The 14,556-nt window shown below is 47.2% G+C and overlaps 1 protein-coding gene across 1 annotated transcript in view; it reads left to right on the top strand.

Annotated features, from left to right (window-relative positions):
* MIER2 (MIER family member 2) overlaps positions 1-14,556 on the top strand; it is a 40,809-nt gene that overhangs the window by 12,951 nt on the left and 13,302 nt on the right. Inside the window, exons 2-7 of the mRNA XM_063146913.1 lie at positions 443-530; positions 1,417-1,574; positions 5,572-5,700; positions 7,783-7,906; positions 11,063-11,169; positions 11,588-11,657. Of these exons, the coding sequence (XP_063002983.1) occupies positions 443-530; positions 1,417-1,574; positions 5,572-5,700; positions 7,783-7,906; positions 11,063-11,169; positions 11,588-11,657 (676 nt within the window). The remainder of the gene's footprint in view (positions 1-442; positions 531-1,416; positions 1,575-5,571; positions 5,701-7,782; positions 7,907-11,062; positions 11,170-11,587; positions 11,658-14,556) is intronic.

Consider the following 14,556-nt stretch of genomic DNA (forward strand, 5'->3'; position numbering starts at 1 on the left):
TTGATGATGGGGCTGCTGTTGAGACCTCCCTGAGGTCAGGGCTGTGTGGTGCAGCTGTGGTCCCCAGCCCTGCACTTGAAGACCTGTGTGGGTCAGAGCAAGTGATTAGAAGCCGCCTCCATTGTTTTGTAGAATGGCAGGATATCCCTAGAAATCAATAATAATGAAAAGGGTTATCTGTCTGTCAGCACCACGGCACCAAGACTGTGTAACCTAGACACCTGAAACCTGGTGTGCATACTATGGGGACCCCAGCAGGTGTAATGCCACTCAGAGGGGATGGGGGGGTGTCCCCATGTCTCAATGTGTCCAATTCTGAGAGCTGCGTAGGTTTGCTTGAATGTTTCACAGTGTTCAATGAAGGGTTATTCCCAACTGTGCAAAGCCAGGTCTGCTGGCCAGTAAATAAATGTGTGTCATAAGAGTTGTCTTCTTTTTTAAGGCCTCGATCGGGAGGCAAAGCCCAAGGATTGTATCCTACCCCGTGCGTAACTTATGTCCTGGGAGACCCAGCCTTCATACCACGGCAGGTACAGAGTTTTTGGATCTCTTTGCTGGTCTGTTCAGTTCTCCCGCTGCAGAGCTCCTTCGCTTTCTTTTTCCATCACTTCTTTCTCTGCCCCCAGCAGCTGACATCTTGCCAGGGGTGCAGCTGCTGAGCACACATCTGCATACACATGAATAGGTGCCAGCACACATGACACCAATCCCTCATTGCAGGGGTGAGCCATTGTCGGACCTCCAGAACTTTGGGCCTACCATACCCATCAGCCTTAGTCAACATAGCCAATGATGAGGGATGATGGGAGTCACAGGATACAAGCATTTGGAGGGCAACCGGTGGCCCATCGGTGCTGTAGAAGTTCCACCAGCTACTTGCTTGTTTCCAGCCCCAATGTAAAGTGATGGTTTTGACCCTTAATGCCTAAATGGCTTGGGACCACTTTACCTGAATGCCCACTCATCCCTGTATGAACCTACCTGACCTTTGAGATCAGCTTCTAGGGCACTGCACTCAGTGACTGAAAGATTCTGGGGAAAGGGCCTTTTTGGTGGTGGCCCCACATCTGTGGAATTCCCTCCCTTACCATCAACCTTTAAGAGAGCTCTTCAGATGTTTTTATTTGGATCTGCATTTCATTAATTGCTGTGTTTTGAATGGTTACTGTTCTTTTTTAAAAGGGCATAGCATGGTTTTAATCTGTTTTACTCAGTATTGTATTTTATTTTGGATTTCTTGTACACTGCCTTGTGTGGGCAGTTTGCCCAGGAAGGTGAATTTAAAAGCCAATAGATGAACCAATACCCAATCACCCCACCCCTGGCCCTTGCAATATGACCGCTAGCACTGGAGCCTTCTTTGGAATAAACCTAACCATTCCTGTTGTTCTCTCCCCGCTCCCCTGATCTATGCAGTGGTGTCTATGGGCTCAGCTGACCACCGGTTCAACCTGGCTGAGATCCTGTCTCAGAACTACGGGGTACAGGAAGAGACAGAAGAAGAGGAGCAAGACCAGACGCAGGGGAAAGCAAAGCCTTTCGAAGAGCTAGAGAAGAGTTTCAATGCCTCCCAGGTAAGGGACTCGGAGGGCCGGACATTCACATTCTTCGTTTGCCTGGGGCATCGTGTCCGGTTGAGCATGCGGAGAATCTTGGCTTTTGCAGTTTTTATAAAAAGTTGTTCTTAGCCCTTCTGGTGGTGGTTCCCAGACTACCTGCAAATGTGATTTGCCAGGAGCATTGGTTTGCCCACAGCAATAAACAACATAAGGATCTGCCTTAAATCACATCAGACCGTTTGTCCATCTAGCCCAGTACTGTCTGCTCTGGCTGGCAGCAGCTCTCCAGGGTTTTTGGGTTGCAAACAGCTATGGTCCCTCTCCATGTTTAGGCTCCTGTTATAAGAACAAAAGAAGGGCCCTGATGCTGCATCAGACCAAGGTTCCGTCTAGTCCAGCACTCTGTTCCCACAGTGGCCAACCAGCCATCGGCCAGGGATGAACAAGCAGGACATAGCGCAAGCCTTCTCCTTCTCCTCCTCCTCCTCTTCTTCTTCGCCACCTCCTCCTCCTCCTTCTCCTTAAGAACCTCAGAAGTGCCCTGATGCTGGATCAGACCAAGGGTCCATCTACTCCAGCACTCTGTTCACACAGGGGCCAACCAGCCATCGGCCAGGGATGAACAAGCAGGACATGGTGCAACAGCACCCTCCCACCCATGTTCCCCACCAAGTGGTGCACACAGGCTTACTGCCTCTGATACTAGAGGTGGCACCATAGCCATCAGGGCTAGTAGCCCTGGATAGCCTTTGCCTCCAGGAATGTCTCCAACCCCCTTTTAAACCCATCCAGATTGGTGGCCATCGCTACATCTTGTGGTAGTGAGTTCCATAATTTAACTCTGCGCTGTGTGAAGAAGTCCTTCCTTTTATTTGTCCTGGATCTCCCACCCATCAGCTTCATGGGATGACCCCAGTTCTAGCATTTTGATATGACAACCCATATCAGATAAAGCCCAAAGCACCCATAGATGCTGCTGTCTGGTGCATCTTTGCAGGAAACTCTCTGGACTCCTCCTGCCTACTTCCAGCCAGCCTTCACTGGAAGTTCTACCGCCTTTCTCCTTCAGGTCTTTTTTAAATAATTTGGCCACTCCTGATGCGGAGTTGTGACAGAATTGCTGTCCTTTGGAGGAGGCTGCTTCAAGTTCCTCTTCCTGAGCCAGCCTCCGCCCCGCCCTCTCTCCTCCTCGACGTCAAGTGGCTTGCCCAGTTCAGTGACTCATGCTGAAACATAGGAAATGGGTTCCTCTTTGGGATGCAATTCTTTCTGTTACACACTTTAGAAAGACGGACACAATCTATGGTGCGACCACACTTCGAATACTGTGGACAGTTCTGGTCACCACACCTAAAAAAGGATATTATAGAGCCAGAAAAAGTGCAGAAAAGGGCAACTCAAATGATTAAGGGGCTGGAGCATCTCCCGTACGAGGGAAGGTTACAACAGCTGGGATTGTTTCGCTTGGAAAAAAGGAGGCTGAGGGGAGACAGGATACAGGTGTACAAAATTATGCAGGATGTGGAGAATGTGGACAGGGAGACATTTTTCTCCCTCTCTCAAAATACTAGAACCCAACGGGGTCATCCCCTGAACTGATGGGTGGGAGATCCAGGACAAAGAAAAGGAAGGACTTCTTCACACAGTGCATAGTTAAGTTATGGAACTCACTACCACAAGATGTAGTGATGGCCACCAATCTGGATGGCTTTAAAAGGGGGTTGGATCAATTCCTGGAGGCAAAGGCTATCCATAGCTACTAGCCCTGATGGTTGTGTGCCATCTCCAGTATTCAAGGCAATAAGCCTGTGTGCACCAGTTGCTGGGGAACATGGGCGGGAGGGTGCTGTTGCACCATGTCGAGCTTGTTCTTCCCTGGCCGATGGCTGGTTGGCCGCTGTGTGAACAGAGTGCTGGACTAGATGGACCCTTGGTCTGATCCAGCATGGCATTTATTTTATTTTATTTTATTTATTTATTACATTTTTATACCGCCCAATAGCCGAAGCTCTCTGGGCGATTCACTTCTTATGTTCTTATGACAGGCAGACCTTTTTCAGGTGTAACAGTGGAGTGGACAGTCTAGGGTGACCCTATGGAAAGAAGGACCGGGCTCCTGTATCTTTAACATTGAATAGAAAAGGGAATTTCAGCCGGTGTCATTTGTATGCATGCAGCACTTGGTGAAATCCGCTCTTCATCACAACAGTTAAAACTGCAGGAGCTATACCAAAGTGACCAGATACAAAAGAAGGCAGGACACCTCACCTCCTCTCCCCCCACTGAGGGGGTCAAGGGGCAGGGTTATTTATCAGAAGTTTTGGGAAACCTCTGTGTGATGGTTGCAAAAGCTGCTTTGGAAATGGGCAGAAGGGCACAAGATGGCCAGATCAAGGCAGGCCCAACTAGCCCAACGTGCCATTTCCAGCAGTGGCCAGCCTTGGGCGCTCACGACCCAGTTGTGGCTAGCTCAGGCTCAGCCTCAGGGCAAACTAGGAACAAATGTCTTTAGCAAAGTCAGAAGGCAGGCAGAGATCAGAAGCGTGGTATTACCAGTCCAGGAAAAAGGAGCAGTCCAAAAGCAGGGTCTTGCCTGGAGTCCAGGGGTCAGCAGCACCAGACATCAGTCCAAGGAGAAGCTTCAAGGTACCTGGAGATGAAGGAACATGTTATTCCCCCAGGCAGCAGGTCTCAACTGCGGATTTACACGCTGGAGCTTCCAGAGCCCAGAGCCCCAGCTGCAGTGCATCAGGGGCACCTGGAAGATGTCCTTCTCATGAGGAACTCCCTTACTTACCAGGAGTCCTTTACTCATGAGAAGCCTTCCTTTGCAAATGGGCACTCCTTCTCACAGGCCTTGTTCTGACCTACCTTTTGAGATGTCGCTGCTCTTGGGGGTTAGGGGGTCACTAGGGTGACCCTATGAAAAGGAGGACAGGGCTCCTGCATCTTTAAAAGTTGTAGAGAAAAGAGAAATTCAGCAGGTGTCATTGGTGTGCATGCAGCACCTGGTGAAATTCCCTCTTCATCACAACAGTTAAAGCTGTAGATGCTATACTAGAGTGACCAGATCCAAAAGAGGGCAGGGCTCCTACAGCTTTAACTGTTGTGATGAAGAGGGAATTTCACCAGGTGCTGTATGCATAGAAATGAAATTCCCTTTTCTCTACAACTGTTAAAGATACAGGAGCCCTGTCCTCCTTTTCATAGGGTCACCCTAGCTTGGCTGTCTCAGGTACTAGATGTCGATAGACATCCCCACCATGATTTTGCTGGACCCTTTTTGAAAGCTATCCAGGTTAGTGGCTGTTCCCACTTCTTATAGAATCATAGAATAGCAGAGTTGGAAGGGGCCTACAAGGCCATCGAGTCCAACCCCCTGCTCAATGCAGGAATCCACCCTAAAGCATCCCTGACAGGTGGTTGTCCAGCTGCCTCTTGAAGGCCTCTAGGGTGGGAGAGCCCACAACCTCCCTAGGTCACTGATTCCATTGTCGTACTGCTCTAACAGTCAGGAACTTTTTCCTGATGTCCAGCTGGAATCTGGCTTCCTTTAACTTGAGCCCGTTATTCCGTGTCCTGCACTTTGGGAGGATCGAGAAGAGAACCTGGCCCTCCTCTGTGTGCCAACCTTTTAAGTATTTGAAGAGTACTATCACGTCTCCCCTCAATCTTCTCTTCTTCAGGCTAAACATGCCCAGTTCTTTCAGTCTCTCCTGGACTCCCTGCCCCGCCTGGTTTTCATTTGATTATCACATTTTTGTTTTGTGTTTAACCTGTGTGGCTGGAACGCTGCAAATTGCATTTCATTCAAAACAGTGGGTTTGTGTTGGAGACTCCAGGGGGACAATACTGAGCTCGATGGACCAACTTCTGACTTATTGTAGCTTCCTATGTTCCTGCTGCCCAGATTGCCCCCCTACGACACCTCCAGGTTTGCCCAGGTTGGTCTCTCTCGGGTGGGGGGGGTGGCTCTGTAACTGATGGAGCATCACTGTCTCCCCCCGTTCAGAACAGTGAAATGCCGTTTGAGGAACTGCTGGCACTGTACGGCTACGAAGCCTCTGACCCCATCTCCGAGCAGGAGAGTGAGAGCAATGATGCCACCACGCCCAACCTTCCAGACATGACCTTGGATAAGGTAAGCGCAGCTTGGGGCAGCTTTGTACATGGGCACCCTGGATGAGACTTGCGGGAGTGGGGTTATGTAGCTGGGACTTTGCTGAACCATTGGCTCTCGGGGCTACGGTTTCCAGGAGAGCCTGCCAGCTTTCTCAGCTCCTAGTCCTCATGATTTGTCACCATTAGCCCGGGAGAGGGACGAGGGTAAAAACTATGGGGCACCCTATTCACATGGGGGTGGGAACGTGGGGGGACATGTGGTCCATTGCCCCTTTTTTGTGGCGCCCAACCTGCATTTTCCTTTTTGAACAAAGTTGCACGGAATGCGTGCTTTGTTTTAAACCAAATTGTGCTCCAGGATGATTGGGGGATGGACAGTTTAACCCCTGGAAATTGCTCGCTACAGCTTTATAGAAAGGAACTCTGGAGCTGAGTGACTGCCCTTTGGTCGTCTTCTGAAATACTCAGGCTGTATGTACATGGTGGCCATTCTTTCTCTGGATTCACTGTTTGTATTTGTTTTGTTCGTTTGTAAGTGAATGTATATTTCACCCTTCTGCCATAATCACAGCGCTCAGAGAAGCTTTCCACAATTTCAAAAACAATTACAAAAAAAATCATTATTTTAAAAAAAATTAGACACAGTGGCTTCATTCGGACGACACAATAATCAACCCTGTGCTAATAGTCAGCTCCACAGATGTCATCTTGGGAGTATCCCCTAAATAGTCATCTGTAGAGTCAACTGTTAGCACAGGGTTAACTATTTCCCACCCCCAGCCCCTTCTCTGTCCTCCCCAATGGAGAGTGGCAGTGCTGGTTCCCATGAGAATTCCCCTTCGTGCCGGGTCCCCCGACTGTCAGTGCCTGGAGCTGCGCTCTCCTCCTCCTGTTCCGACAATGGAGTAATCGGTGAAGGGGGTTTCTGCCTTAACAGCATCAAGACAGCGTCTCCCTCTGCCTGGTGTGGTGGGGGGTTCCGCCACTTTTGCCTCGTGACTCTGTAGGCACATGAAATAGTCCACGGAGCCCGCCACATGACACGATAATCAACGGTCGTGCAGATAGTTAACTTGGCACACTGTTGATTATTATTATTATTATTATTTATTTATTTATATAGCACCATCAATGTACATGGTGCTGTACAGAGTAAAACAGTAAATAGCAAGACCCTGCCGCATAGGCTTACATTCTAATAAAATCCTAATAAAACAATAAGGAGGGGAAGAGAATGCAAACAGGCACAGGGTAGGGTAAACAGGCACTGGGTAGGGTAAAACTAACAGTATAAAGTCAGAACAAAATCAAGTTTTAAAAGCTTTAGGAAAAAGAAAAGTTTTTAGCTGAGCTTTAAAAGCTGCAATTGAACTTGTAGTTCTCAAATGTTCTGGAAGAGCGTTCCAGGCATAAGGGGCAGTGGAAGAAAATGGACGAAGCCGAGCAAGGGAAGTAGAGACCCTTGGGCAGGTGAGAAACAGGGCATCAGAGGAGCGAAGAGCACGAGCGGGGCAATAGTGTGAGATGAGAGAGGAGAGATAGGAAGGAGCTAGACAGTGAAAAGCTTTGTAGGTCAACATGAAATAACCCACTGTTGTGTGGAAAATGCTTGCCAGACGACACAGTAGTCGATGGTGGACTATTTAATCAACCGTTGACTATCCTGCAATCTGAACGCATCTGAACTCAGTAAAAGAGGGGGCAGTTAAAAGACAGCTGAAAAGAGAAAACACGGATCAATTTACTTAAAAAACCCCACTCACCTTTGATCAAATCCCTGCCAGAATAAGGATGTCATGACCACCCAAGAGAGGAAAGCTGTATCGTGGGGGTGGGGAAACAGACACTCCCCCTCTCCCCGTTGGCAGGGAATTCCACAGCCTAGGTGCAGTCACAGAGAAGGCCATCTCCCGCTTCCCAATACGATTATGTTTCCGGATGTGAAGAAGAGCCTCCCCTCCGTATCTTAAAAGTTGGGCAGCCGCAAGCCATTTATGATTTTAAAGGTCATAATCATGGGCACTTTGAATAATAAAATACATATATTTAAAATTATTCTAAAAACATTCGCCCCTCCTTTCTTTCCGGTTGTTGGTTAAAGGAACAGATAGCGAAGGATCTGCTTTCCGGGGAAGAGGAAGAGGAGACACAGTCTTCAGCTGATGATCTGACTCCTTCGGTCACTTCCCACGATGCATCGGACCTTTTCCCCAACCAGACCCGTTGTAAGTTGGACTGAGAATCTTGCATACTTCCAGAAGAGAAAAGGAAGTCATTGGCCTAGTTCACACTTAATGCTAACCCATGGTTTATTTAACCCATGGTTTGTTGCTGTATCCAGGATTTGGCAGACAGTCAAAGAAACCATAGTTTGTTTTCTCAATCCCTGGGTTGTTGGCTTCCTTCATCCACTCCCACTCCTTCCCTGTATCCCAAATGCCTTTGCAGCATCTAGCGGGGCTGGGTTTTCTGACCACTCTTACCTGCCATTTCTGTAGGCTGGTAAAATAACCCATGCTTCTGAGTTCACACGTAATGACAATCCATGGTTTAAACAACAGAGTTCACAACCCACCAACAAATCATGGGTTCTCTTTCTGGGTTGTTTGCCATTAACAAATCATGGCTTGTTAGCACATCCAGATTCAGACATCACCACAACCCAGAATTCAATATGGGTTAGCGTTAGGTGCAAACCAGGCTGTTGTTGTTTTAAAACTATGTCAGGAAATTGGGGCCAGACATGCACCTGCATGCGGCAACTGAGGAGCAGTCTAGAATTAGGAGAATTGAGTGGTCCAGTTGTGGTTGGGATGAAATGTGTATCTGAAATGCACTCCCATAAAAAACTCCCTGCAGCATGAACCCCCATCATGCATTATTTTATTTTTTTATTATTATTATTTATTTATATAGCCGTGTTCTTGCCTGTTCCCTCTGGCATTCACACGTGCTGGCAAGCTGACACGAGACACTCACATCAGTGAGACGTCTTTTATTGAGGAGATCACACGGTAGACAAGCTGAATGGTTACAGAATCTCTAAAACACACTTAAAGCTGAAGCTTTAAGCTCTTTTTTCTGAAACGATCCTTAAGGCAAACACTCGGAGAGGGGTGTTTGTGAATAGGGTACGCCAATAACAGCTTTCAGCTTCTCCAGACGCTGCATACGCTGGCTCCTCAAAGGGTCATGGCCAATCTCCTAAAACGAAGTCCCAGGAAAGGTTGCTCTGAGCCAACAGAGCCGGGCAGAGAGATCTGTCACGCACTTGTCAGTCTCAGCCTACCACTACTGAGCTGACCCTGTTACCATGACTTCAGGAAAGGTTAAGCCTCAGGCCCAGGAGGCCATCCTTCTGCTAAGGACTGGGAACTCCTTGCCACCTGAGTCTGGGCACGAACACAGAATCCACAGCATATGCAAGTCCAGGTCTATGAAAAGCCTTACTACTTTTCATGGCACGGTTCTTAGATATCCAAAGTCCAAATAGCAAAGCGTCCATGTGCAGAGTGCTTTCAAAGTCCCAAGCGAAGATGGACTCCAAAGCAGGAGGGAGGTCATTTCCTAAAAAATCTAACCACTAGGTACAAGGCCTATACCTGACAATATGCATGACACGGCACACATGGGATTACTAGGGAGTAAGTCTGCCCCCCCCCCCCAATTTCTTGGCTTCCCCCTGTCTCCAGTGGCCATGCACTAGGTGTGAACATTGACATGGGATGCTCGTGCATGTAAATCCCTTCAAGTGTAGTCTTCCCAGGAACTAGAACCCTAAACAGAACGCCCAAAGTGCAAAGACAAGGGATAAACATAAGGCATGGTAATCATATGAGCGTAGGGAATGGATGTTGAAACTGTCAGCCCAAAGGCCAAATTCAGTTTCAGAGAACCTCTCATGCTGGTTGGGGAATGGTGAGAGTTGTAGGACTTTTTGCTTTGTATAAGATTGCACCCTAAATTAATTAATGGATTTTAAACACAAAATAATCTGGGGATGCACACCGCGAGGGTCTCCTTAGTATGCATGCCAGGTTTCAGGTGTCTCAGTTTCATGGTCTTGAATTCTAAGGCACTGAGAGATGGACGGAGAGACAGACAGGCAGACGGGCACACTACCTCTACTACTACTACTACTACTATTATTATTATTATTATTATTATTATTATTATTATTATTATTATTATTCTCTTTCTCGCTCATGGTGGTTTTTCTAGTGTTGGTCATTACCTTTATAGCCCTACATGGTTGGGTCAGGTTACCTCCCATACAGTCTGCCCCACCCACTCAGGTCCTCTGGGGAGTACTTACTTCAGCCAGCCAAAACTAGGCTGACATCTGTTACCCAGAGGACCTTTTCTTCTGTCGCCCCCAGATTGTGGAACGGCCTGCCAGAGGAGATTCGTAAAATTAACTCTGTCTGTGATTTTAAGACAGCTTTGAAAACTGGCCTTTTCCGGCAGGCCTACTCAGATCAATGTAAAATCAAGAATTTTTAAGATGTGTTGATTCTAGTACTGATGTTGTTCCCCGCCTCGATCCAAAAGGAGAGGCAGGTAATAAATAATAATAATAATAATAATAATAATAATAATAATAATAATAATGTCTTTTACAGATTCAGGAATTTCCTGACAATTGATCATGTTTTAAGTAGGACTGCTTTCTAGATGTTGGTGTGGATGTATTTTGGTAGGCCCAGTTTCTGAAGGTTTTCTGTATAGTTTTTTGATGTGAAGCCAGTGACTAACAGAATAATTGTGACCTTTTCCTGTTGCCAGAGTTCTTTGACTTCTATGGCTAGTGGTGTATATTTTTCTCTCTTTTCCTCTTCCTTTTCAACAACATTTTTGTCATTCGGTATTGCTATGTTGATGAGGTATATGTGTTTTTCTTTTTGTCTATTGCCATTATTATTATTATTATTATTGATTTCTTCATTATATTTTTAATCCGCCCAATAATTCAAGTTCTCTGGGTCGTGTACAATACATTAAAAACATAAAATGCAAACAATAATACAGTGAATAAAATTAGCACATTAAAAAATAGAGTTGAAAGGAGGACGACGTGCATCGTCTTGACACACTTTTGACTCTGGTGAACAAGCATGGCAGGTTTTTTAATTGTTTCGGAAACCTGCAGGGCCTCTTTGGCCAGAAGCAATGGTGCAACCACAGAGGTGCATGCAGGAAGGGCCGTAGCTCAGTGGTAGAGCTCTCGCTTTGCAGGCAGAAGCGAGAGCAGGTTCAATCCCCAGATCTCCTATGAAGGGTGCAATCCTATGCATGTTAATTGTAATTGCTAAGTGCGATTTGTTTTCTGCTTTCGGTGGTTACAGAATTAAGTTTCAAAAAAAGATTTATCTTTCCAAAAGCCAACTTCCTTGCTGATGAAGACAAGGGCCCTTGTTCCTCTCCTTGTGCTTCCTTCTCGGCTGAGGACTCCGAAGAAGACTCCATTCCCTCCAACGACTGCAAGAAGGTACGTCTTTGGAGCCCTCAGCCAGCGTGATCGTCCCCCCATTCCCGGGCGGGGTGGGGCTGAGGCCCAGCAGACGGACTGTGCTTTGCCTAAGTCTGCCCAGGCTGAAATGGAAGGCTGGGATTCCTCGCATGTCCCTCGCTGTAGGGCCGTGAGGCATTCGCCGTGGCAATTGGAAACATGGACCCCTGGGTGTGGCAGAACAGCCTGCCCCACAACCTCGTGCCCTCCGGAAGCGTTGGACTACAATTCCTAAAGACATGGCAGGCTGTATTACAAGTTCCCTGGGGAGAGATTCTAATAAACCCACAGCACACACCTTTGGTCAATAGAATCTGGATATTCGGGTCCTCCCAGGTCCTGTCCTTTTTCTCCTCTCTCTTTCTGTCTCTATTTTATTTTTAATATCTATCTGCAGGAGATCATGATTGGGCCTCAATTCCAGGCAGCTGTCCCCCTCCTCCATTTGAACAGACACAGCGAAAAAGGTGGGCGGCCTTCTGACGGTTTTTATATTTGCATGTAAATGTTTTTTACACTATGCTTGATGATGATGATGATGATAATAATATGATATATTTATTTCTTACCTGCCTCTCCCTCTGGATCGATGTGGGAAACAACATTAAATATAATAATACAATATAAATCAAATGCAAAAAACGGATTAAAAGAGCATATAAAACCGATACAATATTAAAATAACAATCGGAACACCTTAAAATTCTTAGGTTTAAAATTCATCTGGGTAGGCCTGCCAGGAGAGATTCATCAACTTAACACTGTTTCCGAGTTTAAGACAGCCATAAAGACTAATCTCCTCCGGCAGACCATTCCACAGTCTGGGGGTGGCAGAAGAAAAGGTCCTCTGGGTAACGGTTGTCAGCCTAGTTTTGTCTGACTGGAGAAGACCCTTCCCAGAGGACCTGAGTGTGCAGGGCAGATTGTACGGGAGAAGGCGATCCCATAGGTAACCTCGACCCAAACCATGTAGGGCTTTAAAGATAATGAACCAGCATGTTATACTTTGCCCGGAAACTAATTGGCAGCCAGTAGAGTGACTTTAATGTTGGTGTAATATGGTCACCCCTAGGTGTACTGGTGACCAGCCTGGCAGCCATGTTTTGAACTAGTTGAAGTTTCCGAACTAGGCACAAAGGTAGCGCTATGTAGAGCACATTGCAGAAGTTGAGTCTTGAAGTTACCAGTACGTGCACTACTGTCTGTAGGTCTTCCAACTCTAGGAAGGGGCACAGCTGGCGTATCTGCCAAAGCTGATAGTAGGCAATCTTGTCCATTGTATCTATCTGGGCTGTCATTTGTAGCGACGGATCCAGGAGCACCCCCAAACTGCTAACAGTCTTTTATTTAGGGTCCTTGGCAGTCTTTGTAAGGTTTTCAATCTTTGTAAATCGCCCAGAGAGCTTCGACTATTGGGCGGTGTAGAAATGCAAGAAAGGAAATTAAGTTTCCTACAAGTTCAATCGCAGCTTTTAAAGCTCCGCTAAAAACTTTTCTTTTTCCTAAAGCTTTTAAAACTTGATGTTGTGCAGACTCTATACTGTTAGTTTTACCCTACCCTGTGCCTGTTTGCATTCTCTTCCCCTCCTTATTGTTTTACTAGGATTTTATTAGATTGTAAGCCAGGGTCTTGCTATTTACTGTTTTACTCTGTACAGCACCATGTACATTGATGGTGCTATATAAATAAATAAATAATAATAATAATAATAAGTGAAATGGTGGGGGGCTGTAATACTCCAGGCTGTGTTTGCAATTGCCAGTGGTGTCTATGGCTGCATTCGGACGACACAAGAATCAACCCTTTGCTAATAGTCAACCCCACGGATGACTGTTATCATGTTGTCTTGGGTGTACCCCCTAAATAGTCATCCGTGGAGTTGACTGTTAACACAGGGTTGACTGTTGCCTATCCCCACCCCCTTTTTGCCCTTCCCATGAGAATCCCCCTTCGTGACAGGTCCCTCCACTGTCAGAACCAGGCACGAAAGGGGGTTCTCAGGGGACATGCCGCCCCTGCACGGCCAGCACTACCATTAAGCAGCAGGAAGCAGGGCACCGCAGGTGGCGTGGGCAGGGGAAGAGCAGTGCTGCGTGACCAGCTACTGTGTCCCACCTGCCGCCGCCAATGCCATCTCCCCTCCTAGCTGTGTCCTGGGCCAACAGTGGCCACAAGTCTGTGACGTCACCAGCCCTTTCGCTAGGCCCATTGCATCAACTCTTCTCAGGCCAAGCGCCACCACCTGAAAACCTGAGGGAGGGTTAATTAAAACTTTCCCCCTAGCTATGAGAGCCTCGTGTGGCACAGAGTGGTAAGCGGCAGTTACTGCAGCTGAAACTCTCCCCACGGCCTGAGTTCGATCCCAGCGGAAGCTGGTTCTCAGGCAGCCGGCTCAGGTCGACCCAGCCTTCCATTCTTCTGAGGTTGGTAAAATGAGTACCCAGCTAGCTGGGGGAAAGGGAACCGCGACTGGGGAAGGCAATGGCGAACCACCCCACTACAAAAGTCTGCCAAGAAAATGTCAGCGAAAGCAGGCGTCCCTCTAGGAGTCAGCAATGACTCAAGTGCTGGCACGAGAGGCTCCTTTCCTTTCCTATGAGGGAAACAGGTTTAATATAGGATCTCTCAAAATATACTGTGGGTATAATCTGGGGTGGGCGTTTAATAACGGTAAGGCAGGTAAATAATGCCAAGCTGACACGTGGTGTTTAGTAGCTAACAAAACAATAATAAGTTTATTGTTGTTTAAAAGCTTTAAAGAAAAAAAATATAATACTTTCAATCCTGCCTAATCTAAACTCTCCACACTCCAACCACCTCACTGGAATTCCTAGCCGCCTATGGCCACCAGGGCAAGGACTTAAGTATGGCGCTGCTTTATGATTCATCTTTTAAAACATGAAATCAGAGTTACTCTGGAAGGTGAGCTTGGGCTCTTCCCGTTCCGGTTTCTGCACCTGAAGGACATTTCCCTGCAACACGCACAACACACAGACTGGGTTTGGACGACGCAGTAGTCAACGGTTGCTTAAATAGTCCACCGTGGGCTATTGTGTCATCTGCCGAGCCTTTTCTGCACAACAGTTGGTTGTTTCATCACTCTTTCCTCGTGACTCTGAAGGCCTGGGAAATAGTTGACGGAGCTCGAGACACAGTAATCAACAGTTGTGCACACCGTCAGTTATTTGCGTTGGTGATTTCTGGCGGAGGAGGGAGTGATCTCTCCATTCCTCTGCCATTTGGCTTGGCTTCCCTACTTGTGGAGGAAGGAAGCGCTTGCCTTGTTTTCTTCGGTAGAAAGCAATTTTTACTAGCCTGCTAAGAGGCTCAGATCCTGCATTTCCCTGCTGGCTGCAGAGGGGGGC

This window comes from Elgaria multicarinata, chromosome 23, assembly GCF_023053635.1.
Source record: "Elgaria multicarinata webbii isolate HBS135686 ecotype San Diego chromosome 23, rElgMul1.1.pri, whole genome shotgun sequence".
Lineage (NCBI taxonomy): Eukaryota > Metazoa > Chordata > Lepidosauria > Squamata > Anguidae > Elgaria > Elgaria multicarinata.